The sequence below is a fragment of the Oncorhynchus masou genome, chromosome 18 (genome assembly GCF_036934945.1).
Source record: "Oncorhynchus masou masou isolate Uvic2021 chromosome 18, UVic_Omas_1.1, whole genome shotgun sequence".
Lineage (NCBI taxonomy): Eukaryota > Metazoa > Chordata > Actinopteri > Salmoniformes > Salmonidae > Oncorhynchus > Oncorhynchus masou.
The window spans coordinates 1,456,022-1,466,086 of record NC_088229.1 but is presented as its reverse complement, the minus strand read 5'-3'; the positions used below and the strand labels follow the sequence as shown (position 1 = coordinate 1,466,086).

The 10,065-nt window shown below is 47.6% G+C and overlaps 1 protein-coding gene across 1 annotated transcript; it reads right to left on the bottom strand.

Moving 5' to 3' along the window:
- Positions 1 to 2,230: 2,230 nt before the first annotated feature.
- Positions 2,231 to 9,486, bottom strand: LOC135503834 (large ribosomal subunit protein P2-like). The gene is made up of 5 exons (XM_064921981.1): positions 9,377 to 9,486; positions 7,907 to 8,030; positions 7,785 to 7,833; positions 3,170 to 3,262; positions 2,231 to 2,476 (listed from the first exon to the last, which is right to left on the bottom strand). The coding sequence occupies exons 2-5, from the start codon at positions 8,027 to 8,029 to the stop codon at positions 2,403 to 2,405; spliced, it is 339 nt and encodes a 112-aa protein (XP_064778053.1). The 5' UTR covers position 8,030; positions 9,377 to 9,486; the 3' UTR covers positions 2,231 to 2,402.
- Positions 9,487 to 10,065: the final 579 nt, after the last annotated feature.

Genomic DNA, 10,065 nt, shown 5'->3' with positions numbered 1-10,065 from the left:
CTGCTAACCATGTGCATGTGACCAATAACATCTGCTAACCATGTGTATGTGACCATTAACACCTGCTAACCATGTGACCATTAACATCTGCTAACCATGTGTATGTGACCAATAACATCTGCTAACCATGTGCATGTGACCAATAACATCTGCTAAACACGTGTATGTGACCAATAACATCTGCTAACCATGTGTATGTGACCAATAACATCTGCTAACCATGTGCATGTGACCAATAACATCTGCTAAACAGGTGTATGTGACCAATAACATCTGCTAACCATGTGTATGTGACCATTAACATCTGCTAACCATGTGTATGTGACCATTAACATCTGCTAACCATGTGTATGTGACCATTAACATCTGCTAACCATGTGTATGTGACCAATACCATCTGCTAACCGTGTGTATGTGACCAATAACATCTGCTAACCACGTGTATGTGACCATTAACTTCTGCTAACCATGTGTATGTGACCATTAACATCTGCTAACCATGTGTATGTGACCATTAACATCTGCTAACCATGTGACCATTAACATCTGCTAACCATGTGTATGTGACCATTAACATCTGCTAACCATGTGACCATTAACATCTGCTAACCATGTGTGTGACCAATAACATCTGCTAACCATGTGTATGTGACCATTAACATCTGCTAACCATGTGTATGTGACCATTAACACCTGCTAACCATGTGTATGTGACCATTAACACCTGCTAACCATGTGACCATTAACATCTGCTAACCATGTGTATGTGACCAATAACACCTGCTAACCATGTGACCATTAACATCTGCTAACCATGTGTGTGACCAATAACATCTGCTAACCATGTGCATGTGACCAATAACATCTGCTAACCATGTGTATGTGACCATTAACACCTGCTAACCATGTGACCATTAACATCTGCTAACCATGTGTATGTGACCATTAACATCTGCTAACCATGTGTATGTGACCATTAACATCTGCTAACCATGTGTATGTGACCAATACCATCTGCTAACCGTGTGTATGTGACCAATAACATCTGCTAACCACGTGTATGTGACCAATAACATGTTAAATATGTGATCAATAACATCTGTTAAATATGTGATCAATAACATCTGTTAAATATGTGACCAATAACATCTGTTAAATATGGACACATAACATCTGTTAAATACAGTGGGGCAAAAAAGTATTTAGTCAGCCACCAATGGTGCAAGTTCTCCCACTTAAAAAGATGAGGCCTGTAATTATCATAGGTACACTTCAACTATGACAGACAAAATGAGAAAATAAATTCCAGAAAATCACATTGTAGGATTTTTAATGAATTTATTTGCAAATTATGGTGGAAAATAAGTATTTTGTCACCTACAAACAAGATTTCTGGCTCCACAGACCTGTAACTTCTTTAAGAGGCTCCTCTGTCCTCCACTCGTTACATGTATTAATGGCACCTGTTTGAACCTATCAGTATAAAAGACACCTGTCCACAACCTCAAACACTCCAAACTCCACTATGGCCAAGACCAAAGAGCTGTCAAAGGACACCAGAATCAAAATTGTAGACCTGCACCAGGTTGGGAAGACTGAATCTGCAATAGGTAAGCAGCTTGGTTTGAAGAAGTCAACTGTGGGTGCAATTAGGAAATGGAAGACAATCTCCCTCGATCTGGGGCTCCACGCAAGATAAAAATACCAGCAACAGTGTGTGAAAACCTTGAAGATTTACAGAAAATGTTTTACCTCTGTCATTGCCAATAAAGGGTATATAACAAAGTATTGAGATAAACTTTGTTATTGACCAAATACTTATTTTCCACCATAATTTGCAAATTCATTAAAAAAATTCTACAATGTGATTTTCTAGATGTTTCTCTCATGTCATCTGTCATAGTTGAAGTGTACCTATGATGAAAATTACAGGCCTCTCCTTTAAAGTGGGAGAACTTGCACAATTGGTGGCTGACTAATTTTTGCCCTCCTGTATGTGAATGGACCAATAACATCTGTTAAATATGGACCAATAACATCTGTTAAATATGGACCAATAACATCTGTTAAGTGTATGTGACAAATAAGATTTGACTTTGTCCAACGGTTTCTGTTTCTAAAGGTTTGCTCCGGTGTCTGACTAATACATACACCCCTGATCAGGGTGCCACACTTTGAAATGTGGATATGAAGAGAAATCCCAGAATGCCCCTTTAATTGACACAGCAGCTTAATTTCACAAACTTTCTTTTATTGCTTCTTTAACAAAATGTACAAAGGAAAATATTTATTTGTTCTCCAGTTAAGGAAAGGGCTTCTTTGTTCTCTACTTAAGGAAAGGGCTTCTTTGTTCTCTAGTTAGAAAGGTAGAAACGTGTTTTTAACCAAGGTCAGAAAGAAAACTAATCAAAGAGACCAAAACCCATGTCTTCATCTGACTCCTCAGACTCCTCCTTCTCCTCCTTCTTCTCTTCCACTGTAAGAAAATATTTAAGAATGTGAGAGAGAATGTGAAAGAGGGGAGAGAGAGAGAGAGGAGAATGTGAAAGAGGGGAGAGAGAGAGAGAGAGGAGAATGTGAAAGAGAGAGAGAGAGAGAATGTGAAAGAGAGAGAGAGAGAGAATGTGAAAGGGGGAGAGAGAGAATGTGAAAGGGGGAGAGAGAGAATGTGAAAGGGGGAGAGAGAGAATGTGAAAGGGGAGAGAGAGAGAATGTGAAAGGGGAGAGAGAGAATGTGAAAGGGGGAGAGAGAGAATGTGAAAGGGGGAGAGAGAGAATGTGAAAGGGGGAGAGAGAGAATGTGAAAGGGGGAGAGAGAGAATGTGAAAGGGGGAGAGAGAGAATGTGAAAGGGGGAGAGAGAGAATGTGAAAGGGGGAGAGAGAGAATGTGAAAGAGGGAGAGAGAGAATGTGAAAGAGGGAGAGAGAGAATGTGAAAGAGGGAGAGGAGAATATGAAAGAGGGAGAGGAGAATGTGAAAGAGGGAGAGAGACTAAAACAGAGACAGATACAGGGGGAGTCTCAATTGCATTTCTCACATCCTCTCAAAACCCATTGAAAAAGGTCAGAGAAGCGGGACCTCTGGCTTTCTCAGCCAATGGGGTTTGTAAAGGAGATGAGGCTGTGAGGAAAATGCAATTGAGATCTTCCCGTAGAGAGCGGTTCTCACAGGCAGGAGCGGCCCCAGGAGCAACAGCAGCAGATCCAGCCGCTGACACCGCCACAGCCCCCCCTACTGGCACGGAGGCCAACTTGGACATTCCTACAGACAGACAGAGGTTAGACTGAGGGGAAGTAGCCACAAGATGCTGAACTTGGGTCAGTTTAGCATTTTCCCAAACTAAATATGGGATCCGGAGAATAGGAAGCTGATCTAGATCTGTTCCTAGGGACACTGAACCCTAGAGAATGGGAAGCTGATCCTAGATCTGTTCCTAGGGAAACTGAACCCTAGAGAATGGGAAGCTGATCCTAGATCTGTTCCTAGGGAAGCTGAACCCCTGAGAATGGGAAGCTGATCTAGATCTGTTCCTAGGGAAACTGTTCACCTGAGAATGGGAAGCTGATCTAGATCTGTTCCTAGGGAAACTGAACCCCGGAGAATGGGAAGCTGATCCTAGATCTGTTCCTAGGGAAACTGAACCCCTGAGAATGGGAAGCTGATCCTAGATCTGTTCCTAGGGAAGCTGTACCCTAGAGAATGGGAAGCTGATCCTAGATCTGTTCCTAGGGAAACTGAACCCCTGAGAATGGGAAGCTGATCTAGATCTGTTCCTAGGGAAACTGAACCCCGGAGAATGGGAAGCTGATCCTAGATCTGTTCCTAGGGAAACTGAACCCCTGAGAATAGGAAGCTGATCTAGATCTGTTCCTAGGGAAACTGAACCCCTGAGAATGGGAAGCTGATCTAGATCTGTTCCTAGGGAAGCTGTACCCTAGAGAATGGGAAGCTGATCCTAGATCTGTTCCTAGGGAAACTGAACCCCTGAGAATGGGAAGCTGATCTAGATCTGTTCCTAGGGAAACGGTTCACCTGAGAATGGGAAGCTGATCTAGATCTGTTCCTAGGGAAGCTGTACCCTAGAGAATGGGAAGCTGATCCTAGATCTGTTCCTAGGGAAACTGAACCCCTGAGAATGGGAAGCTGATCCTAGATCTGTTCCTAGGGAAACGGTTCACCTGAGAATGGGAAGCTGATCTAGATCTGTTCCTAGGGAAGCTGTACCCTAGAGAATGGGAAGCTGATCCTAGATCTGTTCCTAGGGAAACTGAACCCCTGAGAATGGGAAGCTGATCCTAGATCTGTTCCTAGGGAAACTGAACCCCTGAGAATGGGAAGCTGATCTAGATCTGTTCCTAGGGAAGCTGAACCCCTGAGAATGGGAAGCTGATCTAGATCTGTTCCTAGGGAAACTGAACCCCTGAGAATGGGAAGCTGATCCTAGATCTGTTCCTAGGGAAACTGAACCCCTGAGAATGGGAAGCTGATCCTAGATCTGTTCCTAGGGAAACTGAACCCCTGAGAATGGGAAGCTGATCCTAGATCTGTTCCTAGGGAAACTGAACCCCTGAGAACGATACACTCACCAATATAACAATCACACACAGAAACAACTAAATCTGCCAAGACTGACACTGCTATTTCCAATGAGTCAGAGGATGAGAATGGGACCAATACAGTCCACTACCGTTGACCAGCGGAAGGGACCCAGTACAGTCCTCTACTGTTGACCAGGGTCCACTGGGAGGGAATAGGGAGGGAACCAGACAGTCCTCTACTGTTGACCAGGGGAAGGGACCCAGTACAGTCCTCTACTGTTGACCAGGGGAAGGGACCCAGTACAGTCCTCTACTGTTGACCAGGGGAAGGGACCCAGTACAGTCCTCTACTGTTGACCAGGGGAAGGGACCCAGTACAGTCCTCTACTGTTGACCAGGGGAAGGGAACCCAGTACAGTCCTCTACTGTTGACCAGGGGAAGGGAACCCAGTACAGTCCTCTACTGTTGACCAGGGGAAGGGAACCCAGTACAGTCCTCTACTGTTGACCAGGGGAAGGGAACCCAGTACAGTCCTCTACTGTTGACCAGGGTCCACAGGGAAGGGACCCCACACAGTCCTCTACTGTTGACCAGGGTCCACTGGGAGGGAATAGGGAGGGTGGGAGGGAACCAGACAGTCCTCTACTGTTGACCAGGGTCCACAGGGAGGGAATAGGGAGGGAACCAGACAGTCCTCTACTGTTGACCAGGGTCCACTGGGAGGGAACCAGACAGTCCTCTACTGTTGACCAGGGTCCACAGGGAGGGAATAGGGAGGGAACCAGACAGTCCTCTACTATTGACCAGGGTCCACTGGGAGGGAACCAGACAGTCCTCTACTGTTGACCAGGGTCCACAGGGAGGGAATAGGGAGGGAACCAGACAGTCCTCTACTGTTGACCAGGGTCCACAGGGAAGGGACCCAGTACAGTCCTCTACTGTTGACCAGGGTCCACAGGGAGGGAATAGGGAGGGTGGGAGGGAACCAGACAGTCCTCTACTGTTGACCAGGGTCCACTGGGAGGGAACCAGACAGTCCTCTACTGTTGACCAGGGTCCACAGGGAGGGAATAGGGAGGGAACCAGACAGTCCTCTACTGTTGACCAGGGTCCACTGGGAGGGAATAGGGAGGGTGGGAGGGAACCAGACAGTCCTCTACTGTTGACCAGGGTCCACAGGGAGGGAATAGGGAGGGAACCAGACAGTCCTCTACTGTTGACCAGGGTCCACTGGGAGGGAACCAGACAGTCCTCTACTGTTGACCAGGGTCCACAGGGAGGGAATAGGGAGGGAACCAGACAGTCCTCTACTATTGACCAGGGTCCACTGGGAGGGAATAGGGAGGGTGGGAGGGAACCAGACAGTCCTCTACTGTTGACCAGGGTCCACTGGGAGGGAACCAGACAGTCCTCTACTGTTGACCAGGGTCCACAGGGAGGGAATAGGGAGGGTGGGAGGGAACCAGACAGTCCTCTACTGTTGACCAGGGTCCACTGGGAGGGAATAGGGAGGGTGGGAAGGAACCAGACAGTCCTCTACTGTTGACCAGGGTCCACTGGGAGGGAACCAGACAGTCCTCTACTGTTGACCAGGGTCCACTGGGAGGTAACCAGACAGTCCTCTACTGTTGACCAGGGTCCACAGGGAGGGAATAGGGAGGGAACCAGACAGTCCTCTACTGTTGACCAGGGTCCACTGGGAGGGAACCAGACAGTCCTCTACTGTTGACCAGGGTCCACAGGGAGGGAATAGGGAGGGTGGGAGGGAACCAGACAGTCCTCTACTGTTGACCAGGGTCCACAGGGAGGGTAGGAGGGAACCAGACAGTCCTCTACTGTTGACCAGGGTCCACAGGGAGGGTGGGAGGGAACCAGACAGTCCTCTACTGTTGACCAGGGTCCACTGGGAGGGAATAGGGAGGGTGGGAGGGAACCAGACAGTCCTCTACTGTTGACCAGGGTCCACAGGGAGGGAATAGGGAGGGTGGGAGGGAACCAGACAGTCCTCTACTGTTGACCAGGGTCCACTGGGAGGGAATAGGGAGGGAACCAGACAGTCCTCTACTGTTGACCAGGGTCCACAGGGAGGGAACCAGACAGTCCTCTACTGTTGACCAGGGTCCACTGGGAGGGAATAGGGAGGGAACCAGACAGTCCTCTACTGTTGACCAGGGTCCACTGGGAGGGAACCAGACAGTCCTCTACTGTTGACCAGGGTCCACTGGGAGGGAATAGGGAGGGTGGGAGGGAACCAGACAGTCCTCTACTGTTGAGCAGGGTCAACAGGGAGGGAATAGGGAGGGAACCAGACAGTCCTCTACTGTTGACCAGGGTCCACAGGGAGGGAATAGGGAGGGTGGGAGGGAACCAGACAGTCCTCTACTGTTGACCAGGGTCCACAGGGAGGGAATAGGGAGGGAACCAGACAGTCCTCTACTGTTGACCAGGGTCCACTGGGAGGGAACCAGACAGTCCTCTACTGTTGACCAGGGTCCACAGGGAGGGAATAGGGAGGGAACCAGACAGTCCTCTACTGTTGACCAGGGTCCACTGGGAGGGAATAGGGAGGGTGGGAGGGAACCAGACAGTCCTCTACTGTTGACCAGGGTCCACAGGGAGGGAATAGGGAGGGTGGGAGGGAACCAGACAGTCCTCTACTGTTGACCAGGGTCCACTGGGAGGGAATAGGGAGGGAACCAGACAGTCCTCTACTGTTGACCAGGGTCCACAGGGAGGGAATAGGGAGGGAACCAGACAGTCCTCTACTGTTGACCAGGGTCCACTGGGAGGGAATAGGGAGGGTGGGAGGGAACCAGACAGTCCTCTACTGTTGACCAGGGTCCACAGGGAGGGTGGGAGGGAACCAGACAGTCCTCTACTGTTGACCAGGGTCCACAGGGAGGGAATAGGGAGGGAACCAGACAGTCCTCTACTGTTGACCAGGGTCCACTGGGAGGGAACCAGACAGTCCTCTACTGTTGACCAGGGTCCACTGGGAGGGAACCAGACAGTCCTCTACTGTTGACCAGGGTCCACAGGGAGGGAATAGGGAGGGTGGGAGGGAACCAGACAGTCCTCTACTGTTGACCAGGGTCCACAGGGAGGGAATAGGGAGGGTGGGAGGGAACCAGACAGTCCTCTACTGTTGACCAGGGTCCACAGTGAGGGAATAGGGAGGGTGGGAGGGAACCAGACAGTCCTCTACTGTTGACCAGGGTCCACAGGGAGGGACCCATATATTTACCTGCGTTCATGACTTCATTGATGTCTTTGCCCATCAGCTCACTGATGACCTGTAGAGGAACAACTCAACATCAGACAGAGTGAGGGTTGACTACCAGCCGTCACTGTCTCGGTGTGTCCCACCTTAGCCAGGCGCTGGTCGTCAGCCTCGATGCCAACGCTGCCCAGGATGTCCTTGATGTTCTGACTGCTGGGGTTGGTGTTGCCACCCAGCACTGCCAACAGGTAGGCGGCCACGTAACGCATTCTACAGCAAAGAGGACAGATTACAGGGTTGTGATTCTGGAAATCACTCAAGATGATTATTATGTTGCATGAATAAAATAGAAAATATCTCACATGAAGTCCTCAACCCCCCAATTCAGACAACAGACAGACAGGGTTAGCAATCAGCATGATAGTTAGCTGGCTAACTTAGATGGGATTGTAAGGTTGATAGTCTTTTCATGTAGCTTTGGTAGCCATTGTTAATTACAGTGTAGGGACGTCAGACGTTCAGCATGCTGCACTGACCCCATGGAGGCTCTAGTTTAGAGCGCCTGCTAAAATATTGCTTAGGCGATGTTAAAACTCTCTGCATGGTCAAAGTAGGGCCCTGCCGAGTGGCACAGAGGTTTAAGGCACTGCATCTCAGTGTTAGAGGCGTTACTACAGACCCTGGTTTGATTCCAGGCTGAATCACAACCAGCCGTGACTGGGAGTCCCATAGGGACACTGTCCCAGCACCGTCTGGGTTTGTGCAGGTGTTGACCATTGTAAATAACCATTTGTTCTTAACTAACTTCCCTAGTTAAATTAAAGGTTAGATTTTGTTTTATGTTTAAAAGTTTGAAGAAATAGAGTGTGCTACATTTACCATCATCACATACTGAAATATTGAATTACTTTGACGTATTTCATGATGTTATATAACACGTAATTCCCTACGGTGGACACATTACACGGGACTAAAGTTTCCGCCACACAATAATTACAGGAAATATACATCCTTTTAACCTCAGATTTCTGATGTTACTATTACAGTTTACAGTCATCGCGATCTCACAAAGTCGATACTTTAAAACAGATCAATATATTTGGTTTTAGTACCAGTGTTTTTGTGTTACTCCCCAGGCCGTAGTGGCACTTGACGCCTCATATCCACCAGACGCGTTTAAACTCTTCGCGTTCTGACGGAGGTCATTCATTGTCAATGGAGTGGAAACGCAACGCTACGTTGGTGTTTCCGCGCAAGGCTGCGGTGCGTTCTGCGTACAGCAAGCGTTCAATATGTATTATGTATGCGTTGGTTGACGGTCTGGTGGTCCGTGAGGCTCCGTTAGTCGAACATGACACCTGCAACGCCAGACTCCCACTGGGGGACCGTTACTAACAAATAGGAAATATATCAACTTTCATTTCAGCAGAAAATCTGAAAGATCATGTCAACCTTTGCGAGAACCTAAAGATAACAGTTAACTAATCTTTTTAGCGTCGTTTAAATCGGAGTGTCAGTTATATATTAGCCAGTTTTCGCAGCATATCAAATTAATTTTGTAGGTCAAACTTGTTTAACGCATTTAAATAATCAAACCAATAACCATCATTACTTACTTGAAGTCTGAAACAGACGCTGAACGTCGGTCCGTTGTGAAAGTTGTGAACAAGAAGGATGAACGTCTTTTTGTTCTGTTTCCGTTTACTACTTCTATGGTGAAACTGAAGTTAATTCTACTCCCACATCGTTCATCGCCACCTAGTGGATGTAGGTTTCCATCAACATTAATGTTGCAGCACAAACGTGTGTAAGGGTATAATGGATATGAATAATGGAAATATGTGAATATTGAAATGTTGAGCAAGTGTGGACAGCTCTTTTAATAACTATACTGAAAGAAAACAGACTTTATAGTTGTGTGGTAAAAGAGTTGGGAAAGAGTACCGTAAAGTACAACTCTGGAGGGAGAGCAGTCGATCCTGAGGAGGACAGTGTTCGAGGAGCCCAGTAAAGTAGTTGGATTGTAGGAGTGTGAAGGAGGTCAGTAGGTCCATGTGGTGATTTGAAAGTGATGAACTGGGAGCCAGTGGAGTCTGGTGAGAGTGGGGATGTTGAGTGTGAGGATTCTTGCAGTTGAGTCTTGTTTGAAGTCTGTCCAGTGTTTTGATGTGTTTTTTTGCAGTGTTGAGTGTTTCAGAACACAGTGGTACTGTGGTACAGTTACGTAGAACAGTTCTAATGGCTCGTATATCTCTTATAGGGTTGCACAATTCCACTAACCTTCCCAAGATTCAAAGCTTTCCCA

What these genes read in the sequence shown, in the direction of transcription:
- LOC135503834 (XM_064921981.1), bottom strand. Translation starts at nt 8,029, where the DNA reads ATGCGTTACGTGGCCGCCTACCTGTTGGCAGTGCTGGGTGGCAACACC. An exon ending in ACGACCAGCGCCTGGCTAAG is followed by an intron (nt 7,834 to 7,906) that starts GTGGGACACACC and finishes GTTCCTCTACAG; the next exon opens with GTCATCAGTGAGCTGATGGG. An exon ending in TCCTGGGGCCGCTCCTGCCT is followed by an intron (nt 2,477 to 3,169) that starts GTGAGAACCGCT and finishes ATTTTCTTACAG; the next exon opens with TGGAAGAGAAGAAGGAGGAG.